This window comes from Mixophyes fleayi, chromosome 1 (genome assembly GCF_038048845.1).
Source record: "Mixophyes fleayi isolate aMixFle1 chromosome 1, aMixFle1.hap1, whole genome shotgun sequence".
NCBI classification, from domain to species: Eukaryota; Metazoa; Chordata; class Amphibia; order Anura; family Limnodynastidae; genus Mixophyes; species Mixophyes fleayi.
The window spans coordinates 219639170-219662384 of NC_134402.1; the positions used below are offsets into that span (position 1 = coordinate 219639170).

The window sequence follows — 23215 nt, forward strand, 5'->3', positions numbered from 1 at the left end:
TATACTGCTGAATCAGTGAACTTTGTAATAGCAGTACCACTGGACTTATACTGCTGAATCAGTGAACTTTGTAATATAGCAGTACCACTGGACTTATACTGCTGAATCAGTGAACTTTGTAATATATCAGTACCACTGGACTTATACTGCTGAATCAGTGAACTTTGTAATATATCAGTACCACTGGACTTATACTGCTGAATCAGCGAACTTTGTAATATATCAGTACCACTGGACTTATACTGATGAATCAGCGAACTTTGTAATATATAAGTACCACTGGACTTATACTGCTGAATCAGCGAACTTTGTAATATATCAGTACCACTGGACTTATACTGCTGAATCAGTGAACTTTGTAATATATCAGTACCACTGGACTTATACTGATGAATCAGTGAACTTTGTAATATATCAGTACCACTGGACTTATACTGCTGAGTCAGTGAACTTTGTAATAGCAGTACCACTGGACTTATACTGCTGAATCAGTGAACTTTGTAATATATCAGTACCACTAGACTTATACTGCTGAATCAGTGAACTTTGTAATATATCAGTACCACTGGACTTATACTGCTGAATCAGTGAACTTTGTAATATAGCAGTACCACTGGACTTATACTGCTGAATCAGTGAACTTTGTAATATATCAGTACCACTGGACTTACACTGCTGAATCAGTGAACTTTGTAATATAGCAGTACCACTGGACTTATACTGCTGAATCAGTGAACTTTGTAATATATCAGTACCACTGGACTTATACTGCTGAGTCAGTGAACTTTGTAATAGCAGTACCACTGGACTTATACTGCTGAATCAGTGAACTTTGTAATATATCAGTACCACTAGACTTATACTGCTGAATCAGTGAACTTTGTAATATAGCAGTACCACTGGACTTATACTGTTGAATCAGTGAACTTTGTAATATATCAGTATCACTGGACTTATACTGCTGAATCAGTGAACTTTGTAATATATCAGTACCACTGGACTTATACTGCTGAGTCAGTGAACTTTGTAATAGCAGTACCACTGGACTTATACTGCTGAATCAGTCAACTTTGTAATATATCAGTACCACTAGACTTATACTGCTGAATCAGTGAACTTTGTAATATAGCAGTACCACTGGACTTATACTGCTGAATCAGTGAACTTTGTAATATATCAGTACTACTGGACTTATACTGCTTTGTAATATAGCAGTACCACTGGACTTATACTGCTGAATCAGTGAACTTTGTAATATATCAGTACCACTGGACTTATACTGCTGAATCAGTGAACTTTGTAATATAGCAGTACCACTGGACTTATACTGCTGAATCAGTGAACTTTGTAATATATCAGTACCACTGGACTTATACTGCTGAGTCAGTGAACTTTGTAATAGCAGTACCACTGGACTTATACTGCTGAGTCAGTGAACTTTGTAATATATCAGTACCACTAGACTTATACTGCTGAATCAGTGAACTTTGTAATATAGCAGTACCACTGGACTTATACTGTTGAATCAGTGAACTTTGTAATATATCAGTATCACTGGACTTATACTGCTGAATCAGTGAACTTTGTAATATATCAGTACCACTGGACTTATACTGCTGAATCAGTGAACTTTGTAATAGCAGTACCACTGGACTTATACAGCTGAATCAGTGAACTTTGTAATATTGCAGTACCACTGGACTTATACTGCTGAATCAGTGAACTTTGTAATTTATCAGTACCACTGGACTTATACTGCTGAATCAGTGAACTTTGTAATATAGCAGTACCACTGGACTTATACTGCTGAATCAGTGAACTTTGTAATATATCAGTACCACTGGACTTATACTGCTGAATCAGTGAACTTTGTAATATTGCAGTACCACTGGACTTATACTGCTGAATCAGTGAACTTTGTAATATATCAGTACCACTGGACTTATACTGCTGAATCAGTGAACTTTGTAATATAGCAGTACCACTGGACTTATACTGCTGAATCAGTGAACTTTGTAATATAGCAGTACCACTGGACTTATACTGCTGAATCAGTGAACTTTGTAATATTGCAGTACCACTGGACTTATACTGCTGAATCAGTGAACTTTGTAATATAGCAGTACCAATGGACTTATACTGCAGAATCAGTGAACTTTGTAATATAGCAGTACCACTGGACTTATACTGTAGAATCAGTGAACTTTGTAATATAGCAGTACCACTGGACTTATACTGCTTAATCAGTGGACTTTGTAATATAGCAGTACCACTGGACTTATACTGCTGAATCAGTGAACTTTGTAATATATCAGTACCACTAGACTTATACTGCAGGATTGTTTTGGGATATTTTTTTATTTTTTTTATATAATTACTTTTTTTGTATTTTTTTTTTTAACTTTTTTTGAAATTTTTTATAATTTGGGAATAATGGGGAAATAACAATGCCCTTAGAAGGACAGAGCACAGGACACAGCACCACTGGACTGAACAGGACACAGCACAGGACCCAGCAGCACCACTGAATTCAAAAGGACAGAGCACAGGACACAGCACCACTGGCCTGAACAGGACACAGCACAGGACCCAGCAGCACCACTGAACTCAGAAGGACAGAGCACAGGACACAGCACCACTGGACTGAGCAGAACACAGAGCACAGCACAGCACAGCACAGAACTGAACAGCACGAGATATAGTAGGTACAGAGGACCACCTAACACACCCTCCCTCTACCCTGATCAATGCCCGAGTGAAGATGGCGGCGACTAGCGGGGAATTTATAGGATCTGAGTATCGCGAGATCCGACAGCGGTATTATGACTCAGAGCCTCGGTTTCAGTTTTGCAATTGGCGGGAATACCCAGATCTGTCTCGGATCCGGCTCGGATCGGCAACGTTCGGGTGGGTTCGGATTTCAGAAATCCGAGTGCGCTCATCTCTATTTTAAATGTTCTCAACCTAAACAGCACAGAATTGGATCAATTAGCAGACTTCTGGGTGCACTAATAGTATTATTGCATCCCAGATGGATCCTCCAACTCACTAAGATCAGCAAACAATTCATAAGGGGCAAACTGGCTGACTTCAAAGGTAAGAATTAGAGATAAGCATTGATCCAGACCATAAGTTTTAAATCTCATACCCAATATATGGATTAGATTTTTACCTTCTAAATCGGTCGTTTATATATCCATTTTGTTTAAAACTGCTACCAGCTACCGAGTGACGAGTCAGATGATGAGCAATCCCCTGAACCCAAGAGACAATTGGGCACAAGGTCAGTCAACACTGTCCTTTCAGAAGGGAGATGATGTAAAACAGACCAAAGCACAGCCAAAGCTTTCAAAGGTTGGTGTAGTACACTGTTTTCAAAGCATGTTGTTTTCTCTGTGTTTCACAGAATTCATCTATAATGGACAATTCTTCTTCATTTCAGTTTGTAAAGAAGTGCTGAAAAAACCATGGAACAGAGATGAGGTCAACACAGTATAGAAGCACATGGTGAAGTTTATCGAGACATGCAGAATACCCGGAAAGCATGATTGCGACACATGCATCATGACTGAGCCATCCGCAATGAGAGATCAAAACTAGTAGCTGTGAAATTCTACATAAAGAACCAGATAACAACTATAAATAGAAATTAAAATAGTTGAAAAGATACGCAGTTGTTGACCATGACTTAAACCTGTTTGACTAGCTGTGGCTAGGTGTCGGTGTATTCCTGTGTATGGATGTCCCCTGATGGCCGTAATACATGAACTGTCCCCACAAGGCAGTGGAATGTCAATATATTGGTCTAGGTCAAATTGAAAATCTAAAGTGATAACCATGATGACAAACAGATCCTAAACATACACATTTGATTGGTCTGGTGATAGGGCAATAGGAAAGGTATGAAGAATGTTCCTTACATAAATCTTAATGATGTAATAGAAATAAGTGTGTGTGTGTGTGTGTGTGTGTGTGTGTGTGTGTGTGTGTGTGTGTGTGTGTATACTTGTATTTCCATACTTGTGGGGAGAATGACCTGTTTACACATTGTGGGGACCTCATCCATAGTGGGGACACAAAATTATGTCCATATAAAACTGGCTGTTGCTAGTCAAAGCAGGAGACCTTGCTAATATACTCAGCTTCAAAATCTGGCATGTCCCAATGAGTCACTTTTGTCTGACAAAATGTGTGTGTGTGTGTGTGTGTGTGTGTGTGTGTGTGTGTGTGTGTGTTTTGTCTATTGCAGTGTAAGCGTACCTTATGATGTCAGCCTGGGTGTGATCACATGAACTCCACTCATCTGCAGTTTAATCTGACACCTGCCCTGATTGCTTACTACTGCTTTAAATACTTTTCAGGTTCACTGAACCATCTCCGGTTATAGCGTTTACACGCTTGCTTCTTAGTGCTCCTGTTCCTGTGCATATTCTGCTGTTGTCTGATACTTGGTTTTGAACTGTGCCTGTGACCTGACTAGTCCTGATTGCTGCCTGTATTGACCTTATTGCTTGTGACCCTGACTACATATGTATATTGCTGCCTGGACCGACCCTTTTTTTCTGGTGTGGCCATACTTGCCAACTCTCCCTGAATGTCAGGGGGACTCCCTGAAATAGGGGTGATCTCCCTCACTCCCTGAAGAGTCTGGCATTCTCCCTGATACTGAGCCAGTACAAGACGTGGTTGGCTTTGCCATCTGTGGCATGATGACACAGTTCAGAAATTGTGTCCTATGCCCATGTATTGATGCCTATGGAGGTGGCCATTTTCATGGAAACCAAGATTTAATCAAAGACTGACAGGTAAGACAACATGACTTCAGTAATGAAGACAGAAATGTAAAAGACACTTCAGTCTCTAGACATTCATTAGCTGCTTTCTTTAAGGCATAGTTGCCTACTCTCCCGGAATGTCTGGGAGACTCCCACATTTCTGGGAGACCTCCCGGTTCTCATTTGCGCAATAGACAAGTGGCAAGGGCAGGGCTTAATGATGCAATTATTGCATCATATTAGCCCCACCCTCTGCTGTAATTGACCAAAATTGTGACAATAGTTTAGGGGACGGGGCCAAAATGATGCTATTTGTCAAGCCCCGCCCTCGCACACCCACTTCCCCGAGGATCTCCCTGAAGCCAATTAGGAGGAAAAGTTGGCAAGTATGTGTTTGGCGCTGCCTTTTGTCTGTAATACCACTTCCCAGCCACAGGATTGTGGTGCCCGGTATCTGCTTCATTGGACTTTCCTGTGTCAGCTGTTATACTAATTCCTGATTTATAGTGCAACCTTTGCTCTGCACTTTTCCTTTCACTGTGTGTGTGGCACTCCAGCGCCATCTCCACATAGGTCACAACTGTCATCATCGTCTACACTGCTAAGCTGTTGTTATACTAGTGGAAGCTGCTATTACACTCTATTGCAACTCAGTATATCTGCTTAATCTGGTTCAGGTATATCATGCATCCTGTTGCCATTGAGATCTCTGCTCTGCATCCCACTACCAAGTCCTCTGTGGTCTCCACTTAGCTAAGTTATTACTACTTGAGACTAAGTCCTGGGGACAACCAAGTTGCTAAAGGTGAAGCACTTGTCTACAACAGTTTTTGATAACTTAACTAGAAGGGTGATTTGTGACATTATGACAAATGAGGCTGAATAGGACGAATGCACTTAAAGGGCGACAGGGTTTGTAGTAAGCTGAACACTGACCTAAAGTTGTTAAAATGGGTTGGCCCGACCAATGTGTAATCCAGTGGGAGGGAACTTGATTGTTATAGGAGGCTGCACTTCCTGTCTGGTTCATTCCACAGCACGAGATTGCAGCAGCAGGACCTGAGCCAGGAACCGGATAAGTACCCTGTTTTTTCTGTTTTCTTTGGCCTGTCCTTGTTTCCTATATATCTCTTGTTTTCTCCCACTTGGTTTTCCCTTAGTGTCCTGTCCCTAACTTTATTATTTTCTTTTCCAGCCGTTTATCCCCCTTTTGTCTTTCCCCCTTTATCTCCTTTTTCCCCTTGTTTTCACCTACTCCTTTTAGCTTCCCCCGTGCCACCCCAGCTCCACACCTTCCAGCACCCGCTGCCATGCCCCGTCCTAGACGCTCCTCCGCCCGCCCGGCACGCTACAGGTCCCCATCCCCCCCCGCATCCAGGCGCCATATTGCAGCCTCCGCCCAGCCCCCTCCTCCCGTGGGTCGGGCTCACGCTTCCCATAGTGGCTCCCCCATTACCCCTAGCCAACTCAGCGGGCGGCGGGGTCGCTCTGTCCAGGCGGCGGTATCATCTGGGTCGCGCATGCGCAGACCCAGGCCGCCATCCCGCACAATGATTTCCTCCGTTGTGGGCAGCAGCGGGGAGGGGGAGGGGGGGATGGTTCTAGCCAGCACTCCTGTGCTTCCTCCAGCTGCGGTCATGCCCTCCATTCCACAAGCCACTCAGGTGTCTCCCTCTGGGGTTAACCCCACGGGGGAGAGAGGGGTCATGAGCAGCGACCCTCAAGGGGGAGATAGGGGGACCAGCTCCGAAGTTTTTATACTATACCCCGTCACCCCGCCCATCTTGTCTCGCAGAGGGGACAGACAGACTGATAACCCCCCTGCCCCTCACCAGTTACATTTCCCGCCCAGCCCATTTTTGCCCCAAAGCGGCAGAGGTTCTTCTTGGGGTGCACACCATGGGGGAGCCCCTTTGTCTGACAGAGGCCCATTTATACCTTACACCCCCGGGGCGGACAGGGTTCAGAGCCTTAGGCAGGGGCAGAGGCACGTGGGGCCAGATAGGACCAGTAGGGGGAACATGGAAGTTTTTGGTAACAGTCCCCGGGCGCCTGTGAGGCCCTCCCTTCCTCGCCACGTTCTGCCAGCTACAGACGAGTGGACGTACAGGTCCCGGCGTGCCCCATCGCCGTCTGGAGGGTATGGCGGCACCAGTCACTTTAGGCCGGAGCCCACGCGGGATAATCTGGTATATGATTACCATCATTCCAGCGGCGGTAATACGTCCCAATGGTCTCCCCCGCGGCACACCCAGTACAGGCCAAGCGGTTTTTACGAAGAATCCTACCGGGCCCATTACGACGATGTCCCCCCTCAGCGTCGGGTCATATCTAGAGGTTCCTATAACCCGTCACCCCTTTTGCCTTCTAGATCAGATCCTTGCGGCCCAGCCTTGGGATCGGTGTGGCGACGACTGGACTACGTTCCTAGATCTCAGCTTACTGCTCCACTTTGTGTTTCAGAACCTGCGGTCGCGAACCAGGAGATGAGGGCTGTCGGGGAAGGTCGTTCCGGGTCCGAGTCTCGAGACCAGAGGTCGGCGGGGAGTCGTGTGGGACCAATCCCGGGATCAACAGATGCCCAGCCGGGGGCTGCCAGTGTCGGGGAGGCATCAGTCGCGTCCGGGAATCCTGCTCCTCATGGTGAGTCCGTTTCTGTTCCTACACACGATGTACAGTTGTTGGGGTCACCGGTTCTCTCCACGAGCAGTGGTTCTTCAGATTCGGGCGATAGGCCCAGAAAACTAATCAAGCTATTGGAAACGAAATTGCTAGGTAAACGTAGCAAGCAGGCTCCGCAGTCGGGGGGCGATGAACGGGCGGTAGCTAGGAGTGATTTAGGGCAGGTTGAAACCCTGGAAATAACACACGGTATTAGGCCGAGCGTACGGGATAGGATTAGACGCGGAAAGTACGTGGATATGTTCGCCCTGACAGGTGAGGGAAAGAAGGCACTTGCCGCGGCTTGTGAGAGGTCCGGCATGGGTGAGGATAAGTTCAGATCGTTTAATAGATGGTCTAATTCCTTCGCTATTTTTGCCACTATTTATCTGGAAACTAGGCCCGGGGAGCAGGATGAGGTGTGGAGATATATGCACCTTATTAGCGGGATGGCGCTAAAAGATGGCCCCTCAATATGGAGAGCGTATGACGAGCTCTTCCGCAAGCGGATGAGTGGTCGCGAGAAGCTCCCGCTGGGGTCGAAAGACATCGACACCTGGCTGGAACTCATGAGACCAAGCAGTCAAGGGGCCGAGGGTTACACGGGCAGGAGGTTTCAAGGGCCGGGGAGGGTACAAGCAACCCTCCCCACAAAAGGTCGATGTTTTGATTTCAACGCCGGCTCTTGCCAGCGAGGCACATCCTGCCGCTTCAAACACAATTGCACGGCATGCGGAGGTCAGCATCCAGCCACTGAATGTGCAAGGGCCCGACGGAGTGGGGGTAGCGGAAGAGGTGCAAATCCAGCTGTGCCGAGTCAAGGGTCCATCGCCAATTAATTTGGCTGAACTGGACAAATGGCTCGCTTGGTTCCCAAATAGAGACACCGCGGCCCTCATACGTGACGGCTTTCATATGGGTTTTAAGTTACCAGTACAGGGCAACGTTTCTACGGCGACGCCGATCAATTTGAAATCGGCGCTCGCTCTCCCGGAAGTATTAGACGCTAAAATCGCGAAGGAGGTGGGCCTGGGTCGCATGGTTGGCCCTTTCTCGCTTCCTCCTATTCCAAATCTTATTTTGTCCCCGGTAGGGGTAGTACCCAAAAAGGCAGCGGGTAAATTCAGGTTGATACAACACTTGTCGTACCCGGCTGGTCTGTCCGTGAACGACGCAATAGACACTACCCTTAGTTCCGTAAATTACCAATCGTTTGAATCCGCACTGGCACTGGTGCAGGAATGTGGGAAGGGTGCCCTGTTGGCTAAGATCGACATCGAGTCGGCTTTTCGGTTACTGCCCCTTCACCCGGAATCGTATCAGTTCATGGGTTTTCGGCATCGTGGTGGATACTACATCGATCGCTGTCTGCCTATGGGGTGTTCGATATCCTGTGCGCTATTTGAGAAGTTCAGTGGCTTCTTGCATTGGTGCATTCAGGCGGGAACGGGGTGTCGGTGGATCGCACACTATCTAGATGACTTCTTGGTTATCGGGCCTCCTGATTCCACTTGTTGTCGGGATACTCTGTTTTCCACTGAAGCCCTTTTTAGGGTGCTAGGCGTTCCCATTGCCGCGGACAAGACGGAGGGTCCAGCCACGTGTCTCTCGTTCCTTGGAATTGAGATCGACACGGCGGCCGGGATTTGCAGGCTCCCAACAGATAAAGTGTCCAAGATGTGCGAGGCTATTGCAGAAGCGTTGGAGTCCAGCTCCAGCCCGCTCAGGCAGGTTCAGTCCCTGTTAGGGAGGTTCAACTTTGCATGCCGCGTGATTCCCATGGGTAGAGTTTTCTGTAGAAAGCTACAGAGAGCCACTGCGGGGAGGAGTAGGCCACACGCGGCGGTGCGTCTCTCCAGGGTTATCAAGGAGGATTTGCAGATTTGGCTCACCTTCCTCAGTGATTTTAACGGGACGCGAATATGGCCTTCACCACCCGTAACAAACGTTAATATCGACCTGTTTACGGACGCTTCCGGAGCATGCGGCTTCGGTGCTTATCTGCACGGGCATTGGTGCGCGGAAAGCTGGCCGGAGGAGTGGCATAGGTTAGGGATTACCAAAAACTTGCTGGTCCTGGAACTGTTTCCTATTGTCGTGGCAATCGAATTGTGGGCGTCCACATTGCGTGGGAAGCACATAGTTTTCTGGTGCGACAATTTGGGAGTGGTCCAGTCGATCAATAAACAAAGCGCGTCCTCCCATCATGCAATATCTTTGCTGCGCCACCTAGTGTTGCGCTGCCTGCAGTACGATATTTCTTTCAGGGCTAGACATGTACCAGGGGTGCAAAATAGTTTGGCCGATGCTTTGTCCCGCGGTCAGTGGAGCAAGTTTCGGAGTATGGCTCCCCAGGCGGACAATGTTGGTATTCCGTGTCCCTCTTGTGTTTGGCAGATCATCAAGCCGGCATAAGGGGGCTCGTAGAACAGGCAGTAGCCCCTTCCACCCTGAGGACGTATCAGGCATCATGGAGACGGTGGTCACTATTCAGCGGGCAAAAAGATCAATCTGAGGCAGGTCAGCGTGATGCTATGTTAGCATTTATGTGGGAGAGCTATTCAAAGGGGGAATCCAGAGCCTCTATGGCGGCTACTTTGGCGGGGATATCTTTCATGGCCAGGCTTCAGGGTTACACGGATGTCACAAAGGGGTTCATGATCAGTAAGGCCCTGAAGGGGTGGGCTAGGGCGAGACCCTCACAGGCAGATGCGCGCTTGCCTATCACCGACATTATTCTGGACCAGTTGATAGGGACCCTGGGTGGGATAGCGGTTGATGAATATGAGAAGACCTTGTTTAGCGCCGCTTTCTCTATGGCCTTTTTCGGTGCTTTTCGGGTTTCTGAATTAGTGGCTAAATCCAGGGGGCATCAAGAGTCAGGTTTGCGAGCGGAGCATGTCAGCTTGGGCGGAGGTATTGTGTCATGTAAAATAATTAGATCTAAAACTGATCAGAGTGGCAGGGGAGCTTGGGTGCAGTTGAATAGGCAGCCTAATAGTAACATCTGCCCAGTCAATTTAGTGTCCCGATTTATGAATGTTAGACCTCAGGCTCGTTTGTTTCTATGTCACCATAACGGCATGCCCATGACGAAATATCAATTTTCGGCCATTATGAAGAAGTCCCTACGGTCATTAGATCTGGACAGTTCTATGTACGGAACGCATTCGTTCAGGATCGGGGCGGCCACATCTGCTGCTTTGGCGGGATCCTCCTCTGAGACGATAAAAGCTCTGGGCCGCTGGAAATCCACGGCTTATAAATCTTATGTCAGGATTGACAATGTTGATGTTTGAATGTTTTTGTTCCACTAATCAAAAGGTTGCCTTGCAGTTTTTCTTTTTCTTCAAATTCACTCTCTTATTGTTACCCTACCCACCCCCACTGCCCTCCCCTACCCCACCTTCTCCCTCCATTCGGTGGGCTACCCTGGGCTTTTCCGCTCGTCGCTTTGAAGCGGGGGCGCGAAGGGATTTTCACCCGGGTTTCCCTGGGCGTAAGTCCTGATTAGTGGTGTGCTGCCGGGGTTTTTCCGGGTGTTGTTTACCTTCGCCTGGGTGGCCTGCTCCCTATTTGTTTCCTCTTCCCCCTCCCCCCCCCTGTTGTCTGGTTTTCCTCTAGACTATCCTTCTCATGCTTTTATGCTATGCCTGGCCTGTCTTCCAAATTATGGTGGCATGGTTTTAACAATGTTTTTCTGCTTCCAGGTGATGGTGTTCCAACTAAGATGGTGTGGATCATTGGTCATTCCTTTGTTTTCTGGGCCGCAGGCCACCCCAGATCTAATGTTATACCGAATCACGAAGGCACCGTAATAAGATGGTTGGGTAGAAGGGGATTAGGTTGGCCTGATTTGGTTCCATGGTTGGCGAGGCTAATAAAACAGCATGGCCCGCCGAATATACTAGTAGTGCACGCAGGAGGCAATGACCTGGGAAAAGGCAAGTCTCTGGAGCTCATTATTTCGATTCGGGAAGACCTTAGGCGAATTCACGAGGCATGGCCACATATCATTATTGGTTGGTCGGCATTAATCCCCCGGCTGGCTTGGAGAACAACTATCCCCTTAAAAAAGATGACAGTTATGGTCAGGAAGTTGAATAGCACCATTAGGAAAATAGTGCGGTCCATGGGGGGTTTAGTTATCAATCACCCGGGATTAGGGGTAGAGTCACCTCATTTGTTTAGAAGTGATGGCGTACATCTAACGGAGGAAGGTATGGGGTTGTTTATTGATAGCATTTGCGGTGGAGTTTCGGCGTGTTTAGATTAGTGGTGGCGGGCTGCGGCGTCTGTGGGGCGCAGCGGGGTAGGAAGGCACTGCGTTCAGCGGCTGATTTGTGGGCGCATTGGTAGTTGTCGTAGGTCACTGCCCCCCGTTGAGGCACCAGTAACTCCCTTTTTGGCCCTTCGGTGAGGAGGGTCCCTGTTCGACTCGGTGAGGGAGGGCAGAGTGAGTTTTCAAAGGGGCAGTCACTCTGACGCCAACTCAGCGCAAAAGTGATGTTGGGATTTTGTTCCCTGTGGTGGTGGACGTACGGCGGTTTGCGCCAGTCCACTCGTGATAGTGTTTGTCAGCTTGAGAGTTGTTTCGCAGTGCCCTTTCTCAGCCACCATAGGTCTAGTTTAAATTAAAATCATAATAAATATTCTGGCAATTTTTATAACTTATTCAAGTCTCCGTGTCTTTATTTGCATGCAAAGGGTTTTTAGAATTATAAGGTTGATGTAAGGTTTACGAAACATACACGGTGAGCCCTTTATGACAAATGAGGCTGAATAGGACGAATGCACTTAAAGGGCGACAGGGTTTGTAGTAAGCTGAACACTGACCTGAAGGTGTTAAAATGGGTTGGCCCGACCAATGTGTAATCCAGTGGGAGGGAACTTGATTGTTATAGGAGGCTGCACTTCCTGTCTGGTTCATTCCACAGCACGAGATCCCACCCACCCACTCCTTTGGTAGCATATGTCCGGTGAGGTTGCGGTAGGAAGGCACTGCGTTCAGCGGCTGATTTGTGGGCGCATTGGTAGTTGACGTAGGTCACTGCCCCCCGTTGAGGCACCAGTAACTCCCTTTTTGGCCCTTCGGTGAGGAGGGTCCCTGTTCGACTCGGTGAGGGAGGGCAGAGTGAGTTTTCAAAGGGGCAGTCACTCTGACGCCAACTCAGCGCAAAAGTGATGTTGGGATTTTGTTCCCTGTGGTGGTGGACGTACGGCGGGTTGCGCCAGTCCACTCGTGATAGTGTTTGTCAGCTTGAGAGTTGTTTCGCAGTGCCCTTTCTCCGCCACCATAGGTCTAGTTTAAATTAAAATCATAATAAATATTCTGGCAATTTTTATAACTTATTCAAGTCTCCGTGTCTTTATTTGCATGCAAAGGGTTTTTAGAATTATAAGGTTGATGTAAGGTTTACGAAACATACACGGTGAGCCCTTTATAACCGTCCCACATACTTGGGATACTACACTTCAATCCCCAACACAAGTGCTGGCGAATCAACTGCAAATTCAATATCATCTTCCAGACAGATTTTCTGGCAACCGAGGAGATTTCCCCAACTTTAGAGAAAGTTGTAAATTATATTTCAAGGTACATCCACAGTCTTCTGGATCTGAACAGCAGCAAGTGAGTATTTTTATTTCCCTGTTGCAAGGAGATCCACAAACCTGTGCATTTGGCTTGTACCCCAACAATCCAATGTTGTTAACTATAGATTCCTTTTTCAGGCCTTGGGCCTCCTGTATGACGATCCTGACAAAGTCACTTCTGCAGTGTCTAAACTGAGATCTTTGAAACAGGGACATTGTTCTGCTGAGGATTACTGTACAGAATTTGGCAGATGGGCCGCAGATTGTGATTGGAATGACTGAGATCTCCACAGTCAGTTTGCTTGGACATATTGGTCCAATATCCTGCTTCTTATTCTCTGGGGTCCTTTATATGCTTTACTGTTCGCATAGACCAGCGAAAAGAAAGGAGACTGGAAAAAGAATCTCATGTGCAGAACTTTTTCTCTCTCTCAAACCCAGATAAGACAGGAGATTCTGAAAACATGCAGATAGCTATTTTTCATATTACCTTTGAGGAGAGAACTAGGTGCATTCAACAATGATTGTGTCTATACTGTGGTGGAAAAGGCTATTTTTCACACAAATGCCCAAAAAAACTTGGGAAATTCCTTCTATAGTATTCAAGGTTAGTTCATATTTTTTACAGAACAAAAATTTCCTCCAACAACCTGTCCAGATTTTCCTGCACTCTGTGAATCTTGATCTCCTAGATTTTGTGGACAGTGGAGCAGCTGCAAATTTTCTGAATATATGTGTGGCACGAAAGTTTGCTTTCTCTACTCAACCATTGGACGTTCCAGTACCTGTTTGTAGTTTTGATGGGCATCTACTTATGGGCAGAAATCTGCTAGAGAGTACCAGCTCTCTTACCCTGACAGTTGGATTACTCCATAAAGATACCCGTTCATTCTATCTTATTCATTCATCCACGTACCCTATGGTTCTAGAGTACATATGGCTTATCAAGCATAATCCTGCCCTTGATTCTTCCACAGGAGGACTTTCAGCATGAGGTAAAAACTGCCAGGGGACATGTTTAGCATTACATGTTAAGATTGCTACCACTTTGGTCAACCCAGGTCCTACACTACCACTGCAATATTAAGATTTTGCCGATGTTTTCTCCAAAAAAGCTGCAGATACACTACCACCACATCGCCTGTATGACCCTGCTATTGATCTTCAGCCCGGTTGTAAATTTCCTAAGACTCATTTATATTTTCTTTCCATTGAAGAGACATGGAGGAAAGTCACGGAGGACTATATGCTAAAAAAAACTGAAGAAGGGGTTCATTAGACCTTCCCGGTCACGACTTGGTGCCGGATTTTTCTTTGGCAAAAAAAAAGATGGAGATTTGCAACCTTGCATTTGATTACAGAGGTCTGAATTAGATCATCATAAAAACAAATAGCCTGTTCCATTGATTTCCAATTAGAGAACCAGTTAGACTCTTTCAGCCTCTATTCAACCAGTCTATGGCACCATTTGGGTGCCAGAGTATTAGGCTCACACCTTACTCCAGTGTTCCTTGTTCCTAGGATTCTCTCCTTCTCTTGTTGGTATATCCTGGTTCTGATTCGACTTACTTACTGACTACTCTCTGGATCCTGATTTGGCTATCTCACTCCCCCCTGGTATTGATCTTGGTTTCCCTAACCATGCTTCTGTTTCACGATTTGGTATTCAGCCATTTCCTGGCCGGATTGACTTTGGATTGTCTGGCTACTTGCTGTTCACCACTACTTTGCCGGTGACTGTCTTGGAGAAACGCAACCTGCACGCTCCTTGCAGCCAAGTCCATACAAACTTGTTAGACTCCACGCCTCCTAGTATAGTTGCATTAATACCGGTAATTAGCCTCTATCCCACATCTGATCGTAACAGTATACTCTGACACCATGGATGGACAAGGTGATCCCTCACCCAGTGATATACTGCTCCTTTTAGTTCAGCATGTTGATCGACAAGAGACCAATTAGGCATAGCTTTTACAATGCATCCAGGATGTTTGTCTGGCGCTGCCCCTTTTTGTCCTGCCCAGAACAGTTGCCTGCTTCCAGTTGTCCTGTCTACTTCTGGTTGCCAAGCAACCAGATGAACTGTTTCCAGCCGGGTGGCCAGCTCTAATGCATATGCGTGTCCTGTTGCCTGGCAATGGGACACTACTCTGAGCCTGGCAGTGGCTGCTCACGTTACCACCGCTGGTAATTGATTCCTCTGTTCCCTACTATATAAGAATGCTCTGGCACCATTAGTGTGCCAGAGTATTAGGTCCCCCTGTGCGCCTGTGCTCTCTCCTTGTGTCCTAACATTTGTAATGAACTCCGACTTACTCTCTTCGGATATCCCCTGGCTCTGAACCTCCCTCATGGTATTTGACCTATGGCTTGTCTCAGCCTTCCCTTTGGATTCTGATTTGGTACAAGATTTCCTGCCTGACCACTCTTTCACTTTGTACTTCGCTGGTAGTTGTTCATGACTTGCTTCTTCATTTGGCTTGATGTGTCAAACAACAAGAATCGGACCAGGCCCAGCTTCTACAGTGTGTTTAAAGTGTGGTACTCTGCCTGGATTCCTTGCAAAGTTCTCTAGCTGACTCACCACCAGCCTCCGCTTCCTCCTCTCCCTCTTCTGCCTCCTCCACTGTCTTGGCATCCGCAGGGTCTAAGAATCTTCATATCCCACTGCCTGGAGATCCTAACAAGTGTAGAGGGTTCCTAATCCAATGCGCTGTTCAGTTTGAGTGAAACCCTGAGAGTTTTTCTCTCAGGGTTTCAAGGTATCTGTCATTATTTCCTTGCTCACAGGGCAAGCATTGACTTGGGCCTCTCCACTGTGGGAGTGATCCCATTCTGCAAAACTTTGTTACTTTTATCAAAACTTTCTACAAAATCTTTATCGAGCCTGGCTGCATCCCATCTGCAGCTTCTAATCTGCTGAATCTGCGCCAAGTAATAGTATTGGTGGGGCAGTACGAAATTCAGTTTCGCACTCTGGCATCTGAATTGAAGTGTAATAATGAGGTACTGGTAGCAATGTTTTGGCAAGGTCTCTCTGATAGTATTAAGGATGAGCTATCCTCAAGGAAACTTCCTACCGATCTGTACTCTCTTATCTACCTTTGTATCAGAGAGGATTTACACTTTAGAGAACATATTCTGGAGAGAGATCAGGTACCAAAAATGTGGAAAAAAATAAACTTCTCATTGAAGCAAGCTGCTTCTCGAGCCAAGTAATTTAAGGATCATTTCAGACATCCTTGTAAGTTGAAAGAAGGGGACAGGGTATGGCTCTCCACTAAGAACACCAAACTCTGTCAGCTTTCTTTTAAGTTTGGACCTAAGTTTACCCTGTACATTCCATGCATCCTTATTGAAGCTGGCTCATGCTTACTGGAGATTTCCAAGGAAACAGCTCCAGTGATAGTAGATGGTCACACAGAAACATGAGGGAGGTTCAGAGCCAGGGGATATCCAAAGAGAGTAAGTTGGAGTTCATTACAAATGTTAGGACACAAGGAAAGAGCACAGGAGCACAGCGGGGACCTAATACTCTGGCACACTAATGGTGCCAGATTAAGAGAATTCTTCATTCCAAATGGGTACAATGCCAGTTTCACTACTTAATCCACTGAAAGGGGTTTAGCCCTGAGGAGTGATCTTGGATACCTACCAGTGTCTTGCATGCCAATGACTTAAGGAAAGCAATTCACCAGACATTTACAGATATGCCTAGATTAAAGGATCTTTAACCTCTCATCAAGGGGAAGGGGGTAATATTTGGAACAGCAGGCAATTGATGTTTTGGCTGCTTCAGTTTTGCATACCTTAGGATGTCAGCCTGGGTGTGATCACATGAATTCCATTCATTGGCAGTTTAATCTGACAACCGCCCTATTGTTACTACTGCTTTAAATACTTGTCAGGTTCACTTAACCATTGCCGGTTATATTGTGCTCCTGTTCCTGTGCATATTCTGCTTTTGATTGAAACTCGGTTTTTAACTGTGCCTGTGACCTGACTACTTCTGATTGCTGCCTGGATTGCCCTTATTGTTTGTAACACTGACTACTAATATTGCTGTCTGACTTACCATTTTGCCTGGTGTTTGACTCTGCCTATTGTTTGTGATCAGGGCCGGATTGGGAACTTAAAGTGGCCCTGGGAAAAAAGTCTGAAAGTGGCCTTATGTAGGCGGGGCCAAATAAATGGTAGGCGAGAGGCTTCCGAATTTTGGGGTCTCCTCCCGGACTCCCGGAAGAGTAGGCAAACCTCCCGGACCCTGTAAAATGCCAAAATTCATGGCATTGAACAAAGGAGGGCGGGGACCCCTCCTACCCTCTGTACTTCGGGATCTCCTGGAATATAGATTTAAATAGTAGGCAAGTATGCAGTATGTGTGTGTACCCACTGTGTCTGTTCCTGTACGTGTGTCCACTGTGTCTGTTCCTGTATGTTTGTGTGTGCCCACTTTGTCTGTTCCTGTGTGTATGTAACCACCGTGTTTGCCTCTGTGTGTGTGCCCACTGTGCCTGCCTCTGTATGTGTGTGTATGCCTACTTTATCTGCCCCTGTATGTGTGTCTACTGGGTCTGCCCCTGTATGTGTGTGCCCACTCCGTCTGCCCAGTGTGTCTATTTCTGCATGCCCAGTGTGCCTGTTTCTGCATGTGTCTGTTCCTGCATGTTGGTGTTCAGTGGGTCTGTTCCTACGTGTGTGTGTGCCCATTGTGTCTGCCCCTGCATGCGTGTGTGCTCAATGTGTCTGTCCCTGTATGTGTGTGTGCGCACTGTGTCTGTTCCTGTGTATGTGTGCCCACTGTGTCTGTAACTGTATGTGTGTTCCTAATGTCTGTACCAGTGTATCTGTGCCCATTATATGTGTGCCCAGAGTCAGTGCCAGTGTCTGCGTGCCCAATGTATGCGTGCCCAGAAAACTCCAACCAGCCCTGTCTTAAATCAATAGCACCCACATTTAATAATTAGACCTTCCTCCAGCCCCAACATTAAACTAATAATATTCATATGTGATAAATAGATCTATTTCCCTCCAGCCAGCCCTGACATTAAATCAATAGCATATACATTTAATAAATAGCCCTCCTCCCCAAACTCAGGACCACATTCAATAGCCCCCAAACCACCGCAGCATATCATGTGTGGTCCCGCCACCCCATCTTAAATTAATAGACCCCACCAAAAAATTAAATTGCCCCACCATCGCTCCACAATTAAAATAGCATTCATTTAATAATTATGCCCCCACCTAAACATCACCATTAATTTAATAGAATACCTCCCACCCACATTATACCCCAAACACTCACACACTATATTAAGACCCCCCTCTCCCCTCCATCTCTTACACATTATATTAAGAACCCCCCTAGGACACTATATTTAGTAAAATTCCCCCCAATCACACTCAAGCACTATATTTAAATAACCACCCTTCCCTCACACACTATATTAAGAACCTCCCCTCAAACATTGTATATATTAGAAGCACTCCTTCCCTCACACACTATATTGAGACCCCTGCCTCACACACTATATATATTAGAAGCCCTCCCAATCACACTCACACACTATATTAACATATCCACCACCCTTCCTGCACACACCATAGTAAGAAACCCCCTCCCTTCCATCCCAAACACTTTACAAAAACAAAATTATATTAAACAATATTATACAAAAAAATTATATTAAGAACCCACCTCACACACTATATATACAGTGGTTGGGAATTAGGAATTGTTAAACTTTTGTGTACTTTTAGGTTTGATAGGAGGAGGCAGACACAGGGATCCGCGACCAGTATATTGAAGGTTTTTTGGTCCCAGAGGAGAGGCCAGCCACCAACTATCACCTGGCTTGCTATCAACTGGTCCCGAGGGCCCACTGTGTATGTGTCACGCCCCAACCTTTATTCGGACCCAAAATAATCCAGGAGGCCCGTGACCATCCCATAGCCTCCTTATGTAAATAAATAATTTTTGTTTTCTTTAAATCCCCCCCCTCTTAAAAATGACAAAAGTCTGTCTGTGATACCACTTTCCAGCCACAGGATTGTGGTTCCCACTATCTGCTGCTTTGGAAATATAGTAGAGTAGTTTGTGTGTCATTCTCCTAATACCTTATTATTCTGGTCTCTGGTACTTAGTTGATGTTAACATAGCATTCAAAATGAACAGTATTTAATTTAATTGCCATTTTTTTCAGGACATCATCCAGGCTGGGGGCAGTCATCTCAAGGCATGTGAGAGGTGATCCAATAATAAAAAAACTTGACTAAGCCAACACTTGGAGAGCTATGAGTTAATGTGCCTACCTTTTAGGGCTTTAAAGCCCAAGGACTTAAAAAAAACTGTTTGTACATTAGCGAAAAATAAATGTATATAAGAATTAACCATAGGGTAGACGTGTTTTTTATTCTTTTTACAATGTGTAATGAAATTAGAGATGGGCGGGTCCGGTTCTCCGAGAACCGAACCCACCCGAACTTTGGGTATCCGAGTACCGAGCTGAGCAGCTCGGTACTCTCCCGCCAATTCCGAATCCAAATCGAGGCCGAACGTCATTGTGACGTCGTCGGATCTCGGGACTCGGTTCTCGCGATACTTCAACTTTATAAATACACGCCTCCACAGCAATCCATCGCCATTTGACAGAGGGAGAGAGCAGGGTGTAGTCATAGGCTAATTAGAGCAGGGACAGAGAAAGAATACAATATTGTTCTTGCAATTGCTCTAACCAAAATCGCTAGTGCAGAGAGGAGGATAGAGGTTTATTATTTTTTCTTCATATTTGGCACTCCCCAGCGCTTTTGGGTTGTCCCCCATAATTGTGCATTAATATTTCTGGCTGTCAAAAGTCATATCTGTCAGCAGTATCTACTCAATAAATGTTAGCACTCCTCAGTGTTTTTGGGGTGTCCTCTCTAATTGTGCATTAATATTTCTGGCTGTCAAAAGTCATATCTGTCAGCAGTATCTACTCAATAATTTTAAGCACTCCTCAGTGTTTTTGGGGTGTCCTCTCTAATTGTGCATTAATATTTCTGGCTGTCAAAAGTCATATCTGTCAGCAGTATCTACTCAATAATTTTAAGCACTCCTCAGTGTTTTTGGGGTGTCCTCTCTAATTGTGCATTAATATTTCTGGCTGTCAAAAGTCATATCTGTCAGCAGTATCTACTCAATAAATTTTAGCACTCCTCTGTGTTTTTGGGGTGTCCTCCCTAATTGTGCATTAATATTTCTGGCTGTCAAAAGTCATATCTGTCAGCAGTATCTACTCAATAATTTGTAGCACTCCTCAGTGTTTTTGGGGTGTCCTCCCTAATTGTGCATTAATATTTCTGGCTGTCAAAAGTCATATCTGTCAGCAGTATCTACTCAATAATTTGTAGCACTCCTCAGTGTTTTTGGGGTGTCCTCCCTAATTGTGCATTAATATTTCTGGCTGTCAAAAGTCATATCTGTCAGCAGTATCTACTCAATAATTTGTAGCACTCCTCAGTGTTTTTGGGGTGTCCTCTCTAATTGTGCATTAATATTTCTGGCTGTCAAAAGTCATATCTGTCAGCAGTATCTACTCAATAATTTTAAGCACTCCTCAGTGTTTTTGGGGTGTCCTCTCTAATTGTGCATTAATATTTCTGGCTGTCAAAAGTCATATCTGTCAGCAGTATCTACTCAATAAATTTTAGCACTCCTCTGTGTTTTTGGGGTGTCCTCCCTAATTGTGCATTAATATTTCTGGCTGTCAAAAGTCATATCTGTCAGCAGTATCTACTCAATAATTTGTAGCACTCCTCAGTGTTTTTGGGGTGTCCTCCCTAATTGTGCATTAATATTTCTGGCTGTCAAAAGTCATATCTGTCAGCAGTATCTACTCAATAATTTGTAGCACTCCTCAGTGTTTTTGGGGTGTCCTCCCTAATTGTGCATTAATATTTCTGGCTGTCAAAAGTCATATCTGTCAGCAGTATCTACTCAATAATTTTTAGCACTCCTCAGTGGTTTGCGCTCAGAATGGATTCAAAGCAGTCCACATATGATCTAAATGAGCAACCAGGTTCTGTCACCAGTCCTGATGTTAGTGTTCCCAGTACGTCATCTGGCCAAGGCGATGTCAAACAACAGAGTGTTTTCAAATTAGTGCAAAAAACAAAAACCAAAAAAAAATTTACTGTATTGAAGCGAAAAAGAAGTGTAACTGAGCAAAAGTTAAGTGACGATAAAAAAAAAATTGCAAGCATGCCATTCTACACACGCAGTGGCAAAGAGAGAATGAGGCCTTCACCTTTGGCTATTAGTGGCAGATCCCAAAAAGTTACCCAGGCTACAATTGGTGCACAACTACTGTTACGCGTCAAAGCTGAGCTGCAAGATACCAGTGAGGCATTACAGGAGAATATTTGCTCTGATTCACAAATGACAACAATCCCTGTGGAGAGTCCATCCAACAGTGGGATGTCTAATCGTGAGCATTCTGCTGATGTGTGCCTTAATAGCCCGAGTGTAGCCGGTGATACCCAAATTGAGGATGCCACTTTGGAATTAGAAGAGGATGAGGGGGAGATTTGTGTAGGCGACGAGGGCGCTAATGATGATGTTGATGATTATGATGCAGACAGATACCAAATTGCCTTTCTCAATTTCTATTTATATTCTAGATTATATAACGGCTGAATAGTTTTCTATTTTACTCCTAGTGGAGAGAGGATCTGATGCAGACAGATACCAAACTGCCTTTGTCCATTTCAATTTATATTGTACAGTCTATAATGGCTGAATTTTTTAGTATTTTATACAAGTGGAGGGGGGGCTAGAGAGACAGAAACCAAACTGGCTTTCTCCATGTCAATTAATATTGTACAGTCTATAATGGCTGAATTTTTTGGTATTTTATACAAGTGGAGGGGGGCCTAGAGAGACAGAGTGACCCCAAACTGTCTTTCTCCATGTCAATTAATATTGTACAGTCTATAATGGCTGAATTTTTTAGTATTTTATACAAGTGGAGGGGGGCCTAGAGAGACAGAAACCAAACTGGCTTTCTCCATGTCAATTAATATTGTACAGTCTATAATGGCTGAATTTTTTGCTATTTTATACAAGTGGAGGGGGGCCTTGAGAGCATACTTACCTACTTTCTTCAGCTCCCTTCCGGGAGCCAGCCAGTGGAGGGGGGCGTGAAGGGGCGGGGTGGCCGAAATCGCGTCATTTCGGCCCCGCCCCATGTGACGTCATGACGCAAATTGCGTCATTTGACAGCGGGGGCGGGGCCAAACGCCGCGATTCACCGGGAATCGCGGCGTTTGGGATCTAATTCTGCCCACTTCACTAGGAAGTGGGGCACTTCCTAGTGAAGTGGGCAGAATTCGGGAGATTGCCACACTCGCCCGGGAGTCCGGGAGACTCTCACAAAATGCGGGAGTCTCCCGGACATTCCGGGAGAGTTGGCAAGTATGCTTGAGAGACAGAAAGCAAACTGGCTTTTTCCATTTCTTTACATATTTAACTATAAGTGTAGGGTGTAATATACATTCAAAGACGATGGCTGCATTGCCAATATGCATAGATGGAGAGGAAGACAATCTGTTTTGTGTGTAGAATAGGCCTACCAACGAAGAATTAAACTGTTTTTTTGGATGATTTATTACCTCAACAATTAGATTACTTGTCTCTAAAACAGTTGGAGCACTAAATTGGGTTAATTTAGGCCCAAAAACATGGATTTTCCCAAAAAATAGCAAAACAAAACCAAACAAAACCAAAACCAAAACCAAAACACGCAATGGCGGTTTTGCAAAACCAAAACCAAAACCAAAACACGACGGTAATCCAGATCCAAAACCGAATCCAAAACCAAAACACGGGGGTCAGTGACCATCTCTAAATGAAATGCACAGTTAAACGACACAACTGCTAACCATCTTTCTTCTTTTTTATCAGGAATTTAAATGGATTTTTTTATCTATTGTTATAACATGTGTTAGTCTATTGATCAGTTAAGCACATTTTAGGACACCAATCTGGCCTGACACTCACCAAGCCTGACCGAGACCAATACGTTTTTTTTTTTCATCAGCTAACCAATTAACATAGATGTAGCTAGTTTGTATTCAACCCAAATACATCTTAGCATTCACTCTAAGGCAGTGTTTCTCAACTCCAGTCCTCAGGACCCCTA

The 23215-nt window shown here is 45.4% G+C and overlaps 2 protein-coding genes across 2 annotated transcripts in view; one reads left to right on the forward strand and one right to left on the reverse strand.

The window, feature by feature from the left end:
• LOC142150063 (kelch-like ECH-associated protein 1A) overlaps window positions 1–23215 on the reverse strand; it is an 83539-nt gene that overhangs the window by 43064 nt on the left and 17260 nt on the right. The gene's annotated exons all lie outside the window — the stretch shown is intronic.
• Window positions 6760–11972, forward strand: LOC142150052 (uncharacterized). Its single transcript, XM_075205304.1, has 2 exons — window positions 6760–7418; window positions 9834–11972. The coding sequence occupies exons 1-2, from the start codon at window positions 6797–6799 to the stop codon at window positions 10733–10735; spliced, it is 1524 nt and encodes a 507-aa protein (XP_075061405.1). The 5' UTR covers window positions 6760–6796; the 3' UTR covers window positions 10736–11972.

What these genes read in the sequence shown, in the direction of transcription:
- LOC142150052 (XM_075205304.1), top strand. Translation starts at nt 6,797, where the DNA reads ATGGAAGTTTTTGGTAACAGTCCCCGGGCGCCTGTGAGGCCCTCCCTT. An exon ending in CGGGAATCCTGCTCCTCATG is followed by an intron (nt 7,419 to 9,833) that starts GTGAGTCCGTTT and finishes TGTGTTTGGCAG; the next exon opens with ATCATCAAGCCGGCATAAGG.